This window comes from Labrus bergylta, chromosome 23, assembly GCF_963930695.1.
Source record: "Labrus bergylta chromosome 23, fLabBer1.1, whole genome shotgun sequence".
NCBI lineage: Eukaryota > Metazoa > Chordata > Actinopteri > Labriformes > Labridae > Labrus > Labrus bergylta.
In genome coordinates, this window is record NC_089217.1 from 17644168 (window position 1) to 17661856 (window position 17689).

At 40.8% G+C, this 17689-nt stretch overlaps 1 protein-coding gene across 1 annotated transcript in view; it reads right to left on the reverse strand.

Annotated features, from left to right (window-relative positions):
• Positions 1 to 17689, reverse strand: part of nav3 (neuron navigator 3) — a 225412-nt gene that overhangs the window by 7617 nt on the left and 200106 nt on the right. The window contains 12 exon segments of the mRNA XM_065951515.1: positions 363 to 517; positions 2055 to 2290; positions 2493 to 2661; positions 4025 to 4120; positions 4213 to 4310; positions 7977 to 8163; positions 9492 to 9645; positions 11511 to 11597; positions 11857 to 12023; positions 12535 to 12558; positions 15549 to 15673; positions 17507 to 17618. Coding sequence (XP_065807587.1) covers positions 363 to 517; positions 2055 to 2290; positions 2493 to 2661; positions 4025 to 4120; positions 4213 to 4310; positions 7977 to 8163; positions 9492 to 9645; positions 11511 to 11597; positions 11857 to 12023; positions 12535 to 12558; positions 15549 to 15673; positions 17507 to 17618 — 1610 coding nt within the window.

Here is a 17689-nt window from a genome sequence, read left to right on the forward strand (position 1 = left end):
GCTTGAGTGACTCGTGCTTTCTTGCACCATGCATTAAACATGTGTTATGAAGTGGGCTTTAAAAGAAACTGTGTACAAACAGTTCCCTCTGCTCTGATTGGATGAGACATTTTTTAAATTAAATTTTATGCAAATGTTGGTGTGATCAGTATGAACCGACAACCAACCCGAATTTGCAATATATGGTCCTTTCCATAATATAGTGAACTGTAGCCCCTGCCTGTATTGCAATATGATAAAAATCATTTTGCCAGATTCTTACCAACACATGTTTAAGATTTAAGATACACTGTAAAAAAAAAAGTTACCTTCAGATAACAGTCAAGACTGTTTTATTTTTGAATGGTGCATTTCTGACTCACCATTTGTGGTATTTGCAGTTCAAGAAGCCGTTGAATATGTCACTGAGAGAACCGATGTGGTGCAGATTGTCCAGGATGACCACAGTGGGGAGCTCTGTGTCCGTTTCCTCAGAGTTACACTGTTCTGCCAGTGTGGACAGGTACTGACGCAGGTCCTGGAGAAGAAAGCAGTTATAGATGCAGTAATCTGAACATAAAGGGCTTAACATGAGGGTTTTACAAAGTTTGGAAAAAAGTGTCCCTTTTTGCCATTTTTATTCATATTAAACTCTCATTATATATTTGAGCTTAAAACAAAATGTAGAGGGGATTAACATTTAATTAATTTAAGCTGCTGGTACATTTATTTTCTCAGGATTAAAGATGATCAAAAAACATCAGAAGAAAGTGTCAGGTTTGTAGAGCAAACAGGTCAAATGCAAGGCACAATTTGTCAGAACACACAGTGGCCATGGCGGTAGAAAAACATTGAAGAGAGACCAGTTTGTTCAACAGTGATGTGCAGTGACTTGTCATCCACACAGGATGGGATGGTGATAGATGATGAAACTCACTTTTCAATGTGTTGGGTGTGAGGTACTGCTATTGTGTTATATCATGATCTTTGAACTCTTCCCTGGTGGATGACGGACTAAGGAGCTTCAGGTGATCATCACTCTCAGTCAGGGGTGTGTCCAGACTTTTTAAAACTGGGGTGGCCCAACTGACTTGTGCAGGCGTGGCCTGAACTTTGTGTGCTCTATTGTCCCCTTCTGTCTGCACTAATCGACTTTTAAGTAACACAAGACCATGGCAACATAAACATCTTCTTAGCTTAATTCTCGACGACTCAAAACAATATGTATGTCTGAAGTCACAATTTAAAGTATTCAAAAATTGCAAACAAACATCCGCCCACTGAACACTGTGAGCTGCCTGTTGCAACACAGCCTGATTAGTGGATTTCAAGGCCCACCTCTGGCAAGGCAATATTTTTGGGGTGGCACCTGTGGTGGCCAATAAGATTTCAAGGGGGCCCCATGCCATCCCTGACCACCCTCTCTGGACACACCCCTGATCTAAGTGGCTCTCTGATTGGTTGATTCAAAAATAAACCTGTTTAGTTGTGTATATATACATGGAAATGTTCTTTTCTGCCATTATTGCCATTTGTTTACTTTCGATTAGTTTCAGTGCCTTGGTCTGCATGTGCCCTGTAACGTTCGAGTCCCCTGCCTCCTTCCTCCTCATAATAGTGTGCGGGAGCTTTTCTCATTGTCTTTAAGTTTTACAACAGTGATGTAACCATCACTTTACACAGTTCATTAAAAGTATAATGATATTGGATTCACATGAATCATCATTGTTTATGGAAAGGTAATCTGGCAGATTTGTATTTTGTTTCTAAACTAAAGCATAAGCACTACAGTCCTACTGAAATGGTATTTTTATGTAACTGATTACAAACTTAAGAGGAGACACGTAGCCATCGCAGTGACCTCTCTATAAACTCTCCAGAAGTCATGATAAATTCTTTGTATTTATAAAACGGATTGTTAGGGGCCAAATGGCTATATGGATTATTTATGGTTGTAAATAGAAAAGAGCCAAACATTAATGCAATTGAATTATTTGTTTATATTATTGTTTATTCTGTTTTATTTTGGTTTTACCGTTTGTTAATTGATTTGGGGGTATTTGTGCATATTCTACCTTGCTGGAGTTCTGGTCCACGTTGAAGCTGGCCACGTTGTGCTCCGTCACCTCCTGCCCCATCTGAGAGATGATGTACTCGGCCAGCTTAGCAGCGAGGAAGGATTTGCCCGTGCCGCTGGGTCCTGAGAGGATGATTCGTCGATGCTCCATCAACAGGTTGAGGTACCGCTGGACTATGGGTTTGGGGATCAGCGTGTCGAACACCAGACTGTCGATGCTGTTTTCCTTCACACCTGGGAAGAGACAGGAATGAAGAAGGGAATTATTTGTATTGACAGAAGAAAGAGAAGAAAATGATTGTACCTGAAATTCATCTAAAATGAGGTTCAACTAAAAATATATATTTTTAAGTCACAAAACCTTTTCCTTTCCTTGACACTTTCTACACGAGCATGTTTCCTGATATAGAAACTCCCTGTTCCCCTGCTGCCGTACCTTTGAGGTTGACCTTGATGACATTGTTGTCGCCCACCAGGTAGCCGCAGGGAAGCAGCTCAGGCACTTCAGAAGTGTGGGAGCGAACCACCTCGCCCATCCTGTAGCAGACGATGCTGTCTGAGCTGAGGCCAAGGCTGGTAAGAGGGTCCACACGAAACACGTACTCCTACAGGCAGAGAGCGAGAATGAAGGACCGCACAACTGGTGCTTAAATATAGACTGTGATTCTTGTTGTGCTGTAAAAAAAAAACTGTGTTTGTCTGTGAGAGTTAAACAATAAGTTTGGCACAATCGATTTGTAAAATCAACAACTTTTACACATCAAACAGAAACTAGTGGGTGATATTGTGAATAATAAAAACTCTGTTCTTCAGTCTGAGTTCATAATAAATTTGTTTGACCTTTAAGTCTGCAGTAGTTTGTATTTTTGTAGAACTCTCAAGCGTTAATTTTCACGTTAACATCAAAGACAAAAGGTATGGCTTTATACATAAGTAGGATGCAGCATGACACATTTATTCCTGACACTAAGTTAATATTAACACCTTGAAGTAATCAAAGCCTGTATGTGGCTGTATAGCTCAAGAATTTGTAACAATTTGTTTTATCCTCAAAAGTATATGAATTTTAAACTTGCTAAATATTCAACAATTTATGTCTAAATTATTTTCTAAACAGGTAAATGACTAATCATCCACACCCCACAAAAACACCTTGATCAGTGCAGATTTCTTTCTTAAGTGTTCACACAATCTTATGTTTGAAAAGTTGATGAACAAATCTTCAATTCAAAGTTAATTATCACCTTTTATATGGGAATGATCCAAAGGACGCTTCTAACCCTAAACATATAAAATCCAAAACATTTACCCCCTATGTCTTCTAATATGGTGTCAAAAAGAAACTTGGTCTTGGGATGTATTTTCAGGAGCTTGATGGTAGGAATAATACATGAATGTTCCAGTCAGCAGAGTGTCTCTATAATCCTCTCGCTGCTACACGCTGCTATATGTCACTTGAAGGTGTAACTTTTGTGTCCTGTATACAGGCTTGAGTAATATAGATTTGAGCATTTAAAGCATTTTGTTCAGAGAATATTATGGACTCATGATGAGACTGACAGAATGGAGGGGACTGGGAGAGAAAAGAGTTTTAACAAATCCATCTGCTGCTTCAGCACCACGGACAGCGCCCAGTACTTATCAACACCCACAAGTTCAATTTCCACTTCATACTGAGCCACAGTTGGTGCGATTAAGTCCAACGTGTTGGATTGCAGATTAATGACGGGGTTGTTTTCTTAGAAGAAGTCAAAGCATGGCAATGTGGCATCATGCCAAAGATCTAAACAGCAAATTAAACAGTTTGGAAATAACATTTTTTTTTATCAACATCTGCTTGGCTTATTTTATAAATCGAAATGAATGGAACGATCTTCATTGTTTATTTGGACATGTTTCACCAAGTCAAAGTATCTGTGAGAGAAGAGAAAGAGCTCGTATGTGACCTTATGAACACGGCCTGTTTACCTTGAAGAGGCGTCGGATTACTCCATCCAGGACATCCCACTTTGTTTTGCCGCTCACACCGATCGAGCCAATCAGGTACTCCTGACTATGTTTGCCCTAAAGAGTGGTCGGAGAACAAATACGATTTGGAATACATGCCATTGGAGGTAAAAGATGGATGAACGTGAAAGTCTTCATCATTCACTGACCTTGGTGGTCTTTGGCCCTCTGCTGATGGCAACCACTATTCGTACGCTCCGGCCCTCCTTGCGTAGATTTCCCTCGTAGCCGTCGTCCAGCAGAATGTCTGAAAACAAAAACCTTCTGTGAGGAAACACAACCAAATTTAATCTGCCAGAGCCATGAATCATCGTAAACAAACTATCTCTCTCTCTCTCTCTCTCTCTCTCTCTCTCTCCTCTCTCTCTCTCTCTCTCTCTCTCTCTCTCTCTCTCTCTCTCTCTCCTCTCTCTCTCTCTCTCTCTCTCTCTCTCTCTCTCTCTCTCTCTCTGCCTGCTGGCAAATTACAGCTGGAAACGGACAAACAGACTCCAAAGTGAACGATAGCTAATGGGTTTCTTTCATGTGATAATGACTTTTGTGTTTAATCAATGTTTTCACACCGAGCGATGAACGGGGAGTGCATGGAATTAATAATGTTAGACTGGCTGCGTGTCAGGAAATTAAAGTAGAATCCAAAAAGTAGAGAGACAAATAATATTTGAGAAATGAGCCAGGATGAAAAAAATCATTCACTGCGAGGTTCATGTGAGGTATTTGTTGTGAAATGAACTTTCATGTGTCAGAGGATGTGTAACAGCAGGATGGAACGAGCAGAAGAAAAGACACTTTTAAAGGAATGGCTTATTAATCAATCAATCAATCAATTTTATATTTGAATAGCGTCAGCGTACAGCGTGTTATCTCGAGATACTTTACAAAAAGCAGGTAAAAGTCCTTACTCTTTGTATTTTAATATTACAAAAGAGAAAGTAAAAGACCTTACTTATTGTTATGTTACAAAGACTTAATCCATCATGAGCACTTTGAGCAAAGCAGCAAAAGTTACATTGGTAAAAAAAATTGCCTTATTAAAAGATGATTATGATTGCTGTTAATCTTAAAAGGGAGAAGACTCTTATCAGACAACACCATCATCTAACAAGATAAAGCAGCTATCTCACAAATTTCACAGACCTGAAGGCAAACCGGAGTCTTGGTTTGTTGAGCTCCAGATTTGACTTTTATGGACGATCAAACGGCAACAAATTCCTTAAATTTGACTCTCAGGTGCAAGAGAACTTAAAGGAAGAATGAGCGACACTTAAAGCATAATTAATGTGTCTCTGAGTCATGACTATCTACAATGAGTGAGAAGCTCGAGTCCCTCCAGCTGTGTTGTTGTTGGAGCTGTGTTTACATCATGTTTAAATGGATGAGACGGCCTTGCGTTTAAAGCTGTCTCAGTCAAGGACTAGAGAAAAGAAGAAGAACATACTCACTGTTTATTTGGATGTCATGTAAGTATCTTTAGATCTCAATCATTCTGTGTCTATTTATGTGCAATATGAAGCTATGAGCTAACTAAAGTGTGCTAACATTAGCATGCTAACACAACAATGCAGACCACAGGCAATTGCAGCTCGAGCAAAGGACAAGTTAGTCCGCCGGTAGCTCTTAATAGTTTTTTTAATTATGGTGCATTCTCATTGATAACTCCTTTGTGCAAACAGGAGTGTAGAGGGGTTGGAGGTGTGCTGCTGGAGGAGAGCAGAGCCTTCAGAATAGAAGAGGTGTCGCCAAACAGCAGTTTGAGCAAGAGAGAGCAGAGAGCAAAGTGTTTGTTTCTCTCTTTAAACTTTATTTTAAAAAGTGGCTTGATTGCTTATTGCTCTATTTCATTCACAAGCTATTGGCTTAATCTGTCTGGCTGTCTCTCCATGGTTGAGTAAGTCGGTACAGTAAGAGTAAACAGCATTTTCTCTTGGAGAAGATTTATTTTGTTGTCTGTGGCAATCAAAATATCTAGGTTTCTGTTTATTCCACTTCCTGTTGTTGTTGTTTTTTCTGCCTTGTTAATTATGATTTTGTTTCACGGACAGCGTTGGATTTTTTCCCTCCCTCGTGTTGTTTTTTTGTTCCTGTCAGCAGTTCACTGTACAAAGAAAATTTTCTAGAACATTCCTGTTTAAAAAAAACTCCCTTTTGCACTATTTAAGACGAGAGAAAATATGAAGTCAGGCTGTGCAATATGTTGCATTGAAGGCAACAAGCAGCGTTGAACTGCTAGTCTAACAATGATGATTTTAAATGTATTTTAATTATGTAAAATAAATCCTTTCTATTCAACAGCAACGTGATGCTGCCATAAACAAAGCCCAAGGAGCAGTGAGAATGTACATTAAAGCTGAAGGATTGACCCCCCCCCCCCTCCCCCCACTAAAAGGGTTAACTTTTAGCGGTGGTGTGAAGGACCCAGGTGATGTCCAACAGAATGAGAACTCCAGTCTCCATCTCTTAGAGAGAACAGAGCAGCAGGATGGAGAGGAGTTCTGGTTGACTCACAACATTCAGCAGCATGTTTATTTGTATTCCAAAACAGATGTTGAGTTTCTGCTGGACAATTTCTCTGTTTCACCGCTTTGTTAATAATAAAATAAATATTTAATGTTTAATATGTTTAACTGTCAGTGCAGGACCTATTTAAATAAACTGAGACATGACCTGGGGAACTGGCTTAGACCTTTGTTCAGGTCAAAGCAACAAAAAACAATGTCCAACGCCTAACTTTGGTTTGGATCCGTCGATCCATTTATCGTAAGCCACAATTTTACTCAACTAATCTGAATACATAATTAGCAATGTCCAATAAATAACAAAATATAAGATGTTACACTGACATCATACTTCAACACTGACACGGTGAAGAACTTTTTGTCTCCATTCACACCTTGTGCCAATCACCTGCAGTCATAGCCCAGCACAACAGTGTTCAAAGGCAGAATTACATGCAAATCTCCAATTTGCACATTTGGGCTCCAACAGTTATGTTTAAGGCCTCGTACAACCATGGGGCACAAAAGAACAAAACGTACCAATATGCACAAAATAGACACTAACACTCACAGTTTTCTACTTCAAGCAAGTTTGAATTCTTTGTTTCCTTTTACCGTTCACATTTGACGACAACAAAACAAACGACCAACAACTTTCATCATAAGTCTCTCTTCACTCTGTAAGTCCCACACTGTTTAGAAGAGGGAGGGCCAGATATTTTGTACTCGGCTGTGCTTCCCTTAGCTGACGGCTCTGTGTTGGGGTGATAACAGCCCGTTAGCCCACTCGTCTTCCCACGCGCCACCACCGCTCTCAGCTCATCCCTCCATCAATTAACGAGGGCCCGAGTCCTCCGGGAGAGCTGCGCCTTCGATGTTAATTACAGGACAAGTGAGAGGGACCAAACTCTTTCACTTCTCAGCAGAGCAGGCCAAGAGTAATATTCAGCATGTTCGTGTGTGTGTGTGTGTGTGTGTGTGTGTGTGTGTGTGTGTGTGTGTGTGTGTGTGTGTGTGTGTGTGTGTGTGTGTGTGTGTGTGTGTGTGTGTGTGTGTGTGTGTGTGTGTGTGTGTGTGTGTGTGTGTGTGCTCCAGCTGTGTTGTGAGCCCTCGCAGTAGAGAGAGAGATAGAGAAGCTGTTTCATCATGACATGCGGCTCCTCCGGATCATTTCTTTCTGCAAACACAATTCTCTCACTCTTTTTCTGAGGCATGCACAGAGAGAGCTTATCCAACTTGATGCCACAGAATAAAAAATAACTTGTGCTCTGGGAGCTCCTGCAGACCATAAGGGGGGTGTCCTGTGGTTTAACTAGACATAAGAACATACCATAACCCATCAGCTAAAATAAGAGGAAAACAAAAACCAAACTCGTCCTTCTTTAGAAACACAGACAGCTATGTTTCTGTGAACTGACCTGACATGATGGTGTCGGTGATGTTGAGGTTATTGAGCGACAGTCCAAGGGACTGGCGCGAGGAGGACGAGGACGTGCTGGAGGTCTCGGAGGGCGGCCGGGCCGTCTTCACAGGCGTGGCCGTCGGCGTGGCGTTCCCGCTGGACTTAAGACGATCGTTTTCTGCTTTCAGCGCCTCGATCTCATTCTGTGGACGACAAAAGGAGTGAAAAAATGGAAAACGCAGTCAAAGACTCTGGTGACGCTCAAACAGCAGACGGTCATTTCCCTGCAGTCACTGTTGTTATACGGAATCAGTATTATTGGGATTTCAGGCTGTTAGCAGCTGTTTGATCTTCAAGGCGCTCTTTGTACTGAAGGGTAAGTCTCAGATAAGAAGCCTTACACAATCCAGGATCTGAGGGGAGACTTTTAACTTCTACAGAAAAGGCAATCCACGTCTACAAAGATCGACTTAAGGGAGACATCTATGGTGATGTCTTTGAACGTGTCCTCCTTTTAAGAAAAGGAAATGACACAGCACCTCTGAACATTAGACTCTGAACCCATGGGTGGCGTCTCGTTGCAATACATTTAAAATGAACATATAAATATATCAAGTGAATGAAAACACTGAATTTCTGTTAAACTTCATGGGCGAGTAAAAGATTCATCCCACTTTCTGTAGAGAGATCACCTGACCTCAAAGATCAAGTCAATGACAAGTCATTAAATAGCTGCTAGTTTCAGATGAAACAAAGACAGCTCAGAGCATTGTGCTATAATATGTTATGGTCTTTAATGTTTCTATTCACACACACAAAGTTGAGCTCAAAAATCCATGTAGAGCTACTCAAATTGTACTCATAGGTATGTTATGGAATAGATACTGTATGTGCTGTGGGTGAACTTAAGATGTCTTGGTAGACTGGGATTTTCATTTCTTACCTGATAAAACCAGATACTCTCTGCTTCCAGTTGTTACCTTGGGCTATGCTAAGCTAAAGCTAAACCAAGGTGACCAGCTCAAGCTACATTTTGACCTGACAGACGTGGGAGTTGTATCGACCTTCTCTCATAACTCTTGAATCACTCTGGTATTCCAATACAAGTTTGAACTATTCATTGAAAACCACGAGTACAATCATGTCCTGACTGGCAACATTCGCTTCTACACAAGCTCTGAGAGAAGTGGAAAAGGGGCTGTAAGATTTCTTGATCGTCCGTTTATAATAAAAGCCTGATTTGTTGCCCAACCTGTAACCTACAATAGACATAGCATAAATGTATGTTTGTATGTAAGATCAGCTAGTTTCTGCTGGTGCCCTGTGAGACTGACCGCGTTGGTAATTTCCTAACTGTCATGCTTTGATGCCTTTGAGGGAGAAAACATTCTCAAATAAACTGGACAGACGGATTAAAGTATTAGTTTCTCAATGAGATGCATCGTCTGATGAGACTGTGTGGTTTGATGAAGATATATCAACGGACCAAACACTGAATTAGTCACGCTTTTGCAAACAGCCCTAGTCTCACCTGCATGCGGTTCATGGCCTCTCGGATCTGGTCCAGGTGGTGGGCGGAGCTTAGCGCCTCTAGCCGAATGTCCGTCAGCTTGAGCTCCTTCTCCCTCAGCTCGTTCTTCAGCTGCAGGACGATTTCAGCCTCGGCCTCCGTGCATTCACAAAGCCTACGATCAGGGTTAAAAAACAGGGAGGGGGAGGAGGAGGGGGAGTCACCTCAAGGGTTATACCAAACACACACACACACACACATACGCAGAGTCTGGAGAGAAAATGACTCATTTTAAGGGAACAAGAGAGCTGCAGTTTGAAGGAAAGCTGGAGTCAGTGTTTAAAACAGGACAGGCGGGTACATAAAGGAGGAACTGGGGCACTATGGACAACCAGTCCTCCCATTAACATGAAGCAAAGATCTTTTCAACTGGTGGATCTGAACATGTTCCTAACAAGATGAATATCTGTACTCTATAAGTTGTAGTTATGTTGCATTCCCTCTGTAGTGGGGGGGCTTAAAGAAGAGCTTTGCAAATTGTCACTTTGTTGATATTAATGGGGCAATATGGTTCAATCACATATACTGGTGTTGCCACTGATGTTAAAACTTCATTACAGAACATAAAGTGTACACAACAATACTTTGGTTTATTGAGAGATGATCAGTGTCTGACTCCATAGTTTTAAACACTTCTCTCAGCACTGTCAGCTTCACACGTCGCAGATTGATTTCCATTCCAACTCAAAAATGCACACCGTATCAGCAAGTCACAAATAATTCCATATTAGTCTCAACTAGAGATGCACCGATTGGGAAAATCAAGAGCATACACCGATACCGATGTGGGAAATGAAACTTTAGCCGATTGCAGATTCCAATACAAATGTTTGATAACTTCTTTTGTTGTATGTCTCCCACAACGCCGACAGTTTCTCTCATGTTTGATGTGAAAACAAGTCAGAGTTTGTTCAGCAGGAGACTTCATCTACCCAATATAAAACCTCCTCTCTGTATCAGTGGTCAGGTGTTCTAGATGTCATCATTAAATTGATTTGGAACAACAGAAAAACACGGCTTACGACATCGGTTCATGCAACATTATTTTGCCGATTTCTGTAAACAGGGCTCATATCGGCCAATACCGATGTTGAACCGATACATCGGTGAATCCCTAGTCGCAACAGATCACAGATTGAATGAAGCTTAAATATTCAAACTGTAACTGTTTTAACTGATCTCAGTGGTTTTTGTCACAGATTCTGAGTGTTTGATGTGTTTTTGCTTATCTTACTGTGCTTGTAATCTCGACGGCATTGGAAACGAGGGAAACCTCAGTGTCTTTTCGAGAATAAATAAGGGTTTGAAATGAAATATAAAGTGGGTGCTTTAGTAAAGTCCCTTCATCATGATTCAGTTATTTTCTTAATAAACAGGCAGACATCTTAAAAATAACTAAGGTTAGATGCAATGATATTTAGCTAACGTTGCTCGATGTTGCTTTGCTCCTGGTGAATTATTGTTGGGTCTTTGTAGATAATATAACAATGAGTAATGTTTTTTACCGGCTCTTGTGTGAAGTGTCTTGAGATAGCATTTGTTATGAATTGGCACGATGCAAATAACGAATGACTGGTAAGAATCTGTCACACTCGAGTAGTTACCTGAAAATACAGACGCACCCACATGCTCCGCCTATAAAAAAATCCTCATCATACAGGGCATATTGGATGTGAACAGTATACCTGCATGCTTGTTGTCCAAATGTTCATTTTGTAGTGACATAAAACACTCTGCTGTGAGTAACCCTCTTCTCCTTTCTTGCGCCAAGTGATAGTTTTCAAAAAGCATAAATCCAGAGGTGCATAGGTACTCGAGCAGTTTGTAAACCACAGAAAATCATTACCTCTGACATGCAGAGTTTACGAGAGTTTATGACGATGCAGAGAAAAAAATCACACCAAGACACCCCACTGCAAATACACACACACTCCTTTGGAGCATGCCACACATTGCCTTTTTTTTTTTTTTTTTTTTTACCGAGATCTGTGCTTGTAGACAACGTGACCATTTTGCTTTTTCTTTGGCGTCCAAATGGGAGAGGACTTGTTATCGCAAAAGCACTTGCTACTTGAACAGCAGGTGGAGATACGTTACAGAAAAGGGATGAGAGGAGAGGATGGAAAAGTGTTTTTTTTTTTTTTTTTTTTAAAAGGGTTAGGTGAAAATGAACAGAAAACAAAACAGAAAATAACAGTGAAAATAATTTAGACCAAAAGAAGAAAGAATCAACAGTTCAGGTTTTTCCAATTTGAAAGTAATCACAAGAGGGGGAGAGGTGAACCTGTGTGTACATGTATGTGTGAGAGCAGATGTAAACACTCACTCTGTGGTGGAGGGTGAGGAGTGCAGAGTGGCCAGGCTGCCTTGTCGGTTGTCGTGCTGCAGTTTGGGAGAGGACGGAAGCGAGTCGGTCATTTCGTCCATTTCATCATGGGCTGACTGGGATTTGGTTTTCTTCTTGCTGAACGCCTGCTTGAAGGAGCTGCGTAACTGCAAGACACACAAAAAACCCACAAATACACAGAGAGAACGACGTCAATGACGCCTTCCACCGGACCCTATTTCATGCTTCTGAAAGATAAGTTCTGGTGACATCACATCCTGCCAGATCAGGAAGTCACTCCGTGCTGTTTCCAAGCAATAGTCACTGTCTGGTTTAGATTTTTTAAAAAAGGGGGGCAAAAGCAAGCCATAAGTAGAGACAGAAATGAAGGAGACGAGGGGACAAGGCTTTTTAATGAACCTGAAAATTAGGGGCTGCACAAGCAATCAAAATGAACAAGGAGGAAGGGAAGAAGGAGGGACAAACAGGGAGGGAACTGGAAGGGAGGGTTGCTGTATCCATGCTGATGTTTCCAGAAAAGGAGAATAAGGAAGTTTCTCTGAGAGAAGAGGAAAGAGCAAAGATTTAGAAACAGGGCAAAGAAAGGGAGGATGGAGGAATAATCACCACAGCACACACACACACACACACACAGAAGACACACTGGGAACCACTGACCTGAGCGGGGATGGAATCAGCCACCTGAAGATGCAGAACACACCCACCGTTAAGTCACACAAACACACCCCTGAACACCTCACACACCTGTGACACACCCTCTGCTTCATTAAAACTCAATGCTGCTAGCGTATGTGATAGTATGTGCCCCAGAATAATTAGTGGCTAAAATTCATCCTCATGCTGCATAAATCAATTTGACATTTTACCTGTTTTTTTTTTCCTGAGGACATTTTTTACACTACAATGTGTGTTGATCTGATTTTGGTGTTCCTTCCTCATTAAAGCAGCTACAGGTCATGTTGCATGTTTTCCCATACAATGGACATATTTCACAATTCCCTCTCTGTCATTGAAAAAATGTGGCTTAAAGGCTTTATATGCATTTTTTTGATCCAGCAGATGTCGCCCTTGAGCACCAGCATGAAACCAAAACAACTCGCGCTGCATTGTTGCGTTAGCATGCTAATGCTAGCGATCTTTATTATGCTGGTATCTTCACACTGCATGTAAATTTACCTGAAATGGTCGTGATCTAGAAACACAGTTAAGCAGTGAGTACAGTATGTTATTCTTCTTTTCTCTAGTCCCTCAATTAAACAACTTTTATACACGAGGGGAGGAGTCAGCCGGCCGTCCTGGCGATGTAAACAAAGTGAAGATAGGACTCTGAAAACTCTGAAAACATCACAGACAGTGGGACTCGGGTGTTACACCCATTGTAGACAGTCATGACTCACAGAGTTATTTTCAGAGGATATACTTAATTTCTATTACTTTTAAGAGTGAGAAATCGCATATTAAGCTTTTAAGGGAGAACAAGAGACTGTATGAAATCATTTGCTTTGAACTCATCCTTTGGGATTCTAGATGTAACCAGATGAGCTTTTATGGAAACAGAAGTGGCCATGTTTGGATAAGAGGTTGGCTGGATGTGTTCTTAGGACTCTATCTTGGTGTACGCTTCCCCATATGTCAGCATAGGTAGCTACCCTCTGAAGCATACTCTACTTTTGATTTTACTCTAAATGGGACCAAGATAATCAAAAACAACACCGCACTGAATTGAAATATACTCTAAACTCATTAGGAAAATGTTTACATTTCCTTTTAACAGCAGGGTCGTTTTCTTATCTACTTCCTGCTTCTTTATTCAGCCAGTGAAGTCTCCCCCTGCTGGCCATTAAAGAGAGCGCAGCATAAAGGCACTTATAAGCTGTCTGTCCAGAGAACAAGCCTGAGGTTTTCTGTCTTTTGGGTTTTTTTTAAATCATGATGAGTTGAGGAAAAGTTTCATTAGTGACATCTGGCTACCTTCCACACAGAGGTGAGAAGTCTGACATCAACAACAGCTCAAGGCTTCTTCAGCAGATCAGACGCCTGCTGGCACAAAGTCCCTTCCCTTATTAAAGGACCACTCTACCTTTTCATTATACAGTCTCTCATGGTGCCACTCAGTTAGCATGATCTGCTGCTTTCTCTGCTCACTCTTCACATCATCAGTTACCTTAGCTGAACTCTATCCGTGTCTCCACCCATGTGTGTGTGTGTGTGTGTGTGTGTACCAAGGCAGAATTTATGCAAATGAATAATTAATTAGTGCCTAAATAAGGGGTTGATTTGCATCCATGAGCCTGACTGGAATATTTTTGGTGTCTCACTTAGCATAGCAGGCTTAGGTGTCATCCTCAGTGGTGAACTTTTGGGTTGTATGCATGCATTTCTTTCCAAGGGCAGGCGTTTTTTTTTTTTTTTTTGCATTGCAGCAGAGCCTGAAAGTGGCTCTGCTGCACTTTGGCTGAGATGGAACTTCTAATATGTCATGCGTCTGACTCAGGGGGCTGCAGCAAATAAGAGCTCTACAAGCCAGGGACGCCTGAGCTGCTACTGCGGAGTGAAACACACAGAACGGAGAAGAACAGAGAGACGAGCAGAAAGAGAATGTTTTTAAACCATTTCGCTTTTTTTTGTCTTGATTTGTTGGCATTTCTAGACGTTGCCTCAGTATAGAAGGGGAATATATCCGTTTGGTATTACAGAAAGAAAATGTGGGCTCTTTTTGTTTAAACCGAAAAGAGACAGAAGATAAAGATGGATTTTGCAGTGATTAAGCGCCCTCTCAGGACTATTGGCAGCAGCTGTTAAGAGAAGCAAAAGTGTTCCTCTTCTCCCCAGACTTTTCCTCTCGATGCAGAGACACAATCAGCACTTCACTTCTCTCACCTCTAACCCAGTTTTTCAAGTCCAACTTCAGTCTGTGTGGCGTCAGGGCCCACTTTGCTTCTTTCCAACTTAATTTGCATGCTGTTGTGTATGAAACTCAAAGTACATTGCGAACATTAATTGCAGGGTGGTAGACTCCTCTGCACGACCCTCTGTTAGCTCTCACTGTAGATGATACCTCAGCCTCTCAAGCTGACACCATCTACAGCACTGTAACCTGGCAACAAGGATATGATGGAGTGAATAGACGGTGAACAGGATGCCCTACGAAATCAACCTCAGATGTACCCAAACACCAAAAAAAAATCTGCACTGTTAAAGGGTAGAAGTGACTTGATCACAAGAGTGGTGCAACAGCACCACAAAGCTTTATATCACAGATTCATAAATATGGCTTCATGCTAACAGAGACATTTAATCTCTTAATGCAGGCATATAGAGAATATTTAGAGTAGCTTAAATGCCACTGAATTATTCATACGGCTTTGAATTACGATCTTTCAGTAACAAATCCACCTCTTTAACATTGACTTCAAAAGTAAATGTAAAAATATAAAGCTTTTGATGCCTGCTGCAACTGAATGGAGATGTTTGAGACCAAGTTGCATGACCTGAAGATTCGCTGACAAACAGAGAAAAACTTTTGAATATTTGAGTCATTGTTTTATTTGTTGGATCTGTGTGTGTTTAGGTTCTCTGGTATTTTGCACCGGTGAGAAGTTGAGAAGTTGATTTTGTTTAGTTCAGTTTCAGACTTTCTTTGCAGCCTTTGCTAAACACTCTCCACCTACCCAGCTCTTCTTCTTCTTCTTCTTGTCTTCAGCATCCTTTCCCAGACTGCCCATACTGGAGTGACTGGCTGCGCTGTTGATACTGGACATACTTTCTGAAGAGTGTTGCCGTCTAATCCGTAGGTCTAGAAATGACAGATAAACCTTTGTGAGTTTCATGAAAAGTTCAGCGCACCGAAAATGTTGGTCCCTGTACCAAAATGTTTTGGCTGGTGCCATTTTCACGTTAAAGTAAAAGAAAGAAATCCAACAAATAAACCATGGATCTTGTGTCCCTGACCTCACCCCTTGGTTTTCTGAAGAGACCTTTTAAACCTGAGGAGGATCGTTGCCATATTGGAAATGCAATCTCAACTTAACTCTTGATCAATCTAACAACTTTTTTATTCTGCTTCATTTATTCAATACAGGAGATTGCGTCTTGGTTGGTTTTTGTTAAGTTGGAGTTGTTAAGTTGGAGTCCCCCTTACTAACATCACATCTTTAAGATTAAAACTCTTGTCAACACTTGTTCATTAACTACTTTGTGAAACCTAAAAATACATGAAAAGGGGTTTTAAAAAGAAGATCATGCAATTAGTCACTGATAAACAAAATGTTGACAGTGATCAACCCAGTGTTAATCACATATTTAAATTTAGATTATTTTGCATTTCAAAACAGGTTTGGTTAGGCTTTCTTTTTTGGCATTTAAGCTAAAGTTATTTACTTGCTGTTTGGATAAAAAAAAAGCCTGCTTTTATTTTGAAAGGAACTTCTGGTAGACAGAAGGTAACAACTATTTGCTACAGATCATAAAATAGTTTAGAATACCCAAAGTGAAGGGTAAAAAAGTGAAACGTTTGATGTCACAAAGTGGATATTTCTTTTGACTTGTCAACTGATCCGGTCTGGGAGTTTTTATATATGAAATGAGCCAATCAAAGGTGCAGCTGGGTCGGTCATTTTCATCACTGTGGCTGCAGGAAGACCCTACTTTACTATGGTGTGATGAAAGGGACAAAAAAGCGTGTAAGTAATGTGTCAACTAAATATGAACGCGTTCAATTTGGACCATAATCACAATGTGGTTAACGAGCTAACGGCAACAGCTCGATAAAGAAGTCAACCAAAAATGATAGCTGCGATGTTTTAACTCATTGCTGAAACTTTGGTTAATTATTTTTAAACGCAGATGTTAATGATCACTGTTATTACCAACCACTGAGACATGATTATTTCCTGAGATTACCTTATTATTTGACCTTTATATTTAACTAGATAATTAACCCATTGAGAACAAGATGTCTTTCAGGAGGGTGACCCGGCCTAGAGGGCAGCAGCACACTTAATAAACATTGTATTATGTGCAATTGTATTGGTTGCTATAAATAAAGTGTAGGTTGCAATCAACAGATTACAATTTAATTAAACACTGTCAATGATGAGTAGAAGTAAGACATGTTTTCATTAGCAGTGACTTTACAGCACTCTCATGCAGCTGTAGGAGAGTGAACAGTGAACAGTGGGGCTGATGATAAAAATGTGTGCATGAACTATATCCTGTGTGTCTTTTTAAAGAAAGTTTGACACCTGTGCAACAATGTCAGAATGCCACACAATGATGCATTGAAATGGCTTTATTGTTGCCTTGACAGTTTCAAGGACACTTTAACTAAATGTGTGTGTTCGAATGAAATTTAGTGTTCAGGTATTTAGCCAGCCTTCATTACGCAGGAGGTGGAATACTGGAAAAGGTCATATCACAAAACTGATTACCCGTCTCATTTAGGCTGTTTCTTTGACTAATCGAGGGATTCATAAAACCGACCAATGAAACTCAAGCACATCAAGAATGGGGAGATTAATTCCCTTAGGGTCCAATCAGGCAAAAAAAAAAAAAAAACATCCAATCATGAAACAGTGGTGCATGATAAGACAGTTTCAGTCCCACATCCCCCTGCTGGTGTGTTCATTACCTTTATGGAGGTGGTCTGGGCCATTGAGCGCCACCTGGATGGCTGTTTGTGCGTCTGTGTTCTGGGTCTTCAGCGTCTCTATCGTCTCCCGCAACTCTACCAACTCAGACTCCTGCAGTGAGAGAGAAAAGATCGTTATGAAACTAACTATGACGCACCAAAAAACTGTTCTTGTTCAGGGCC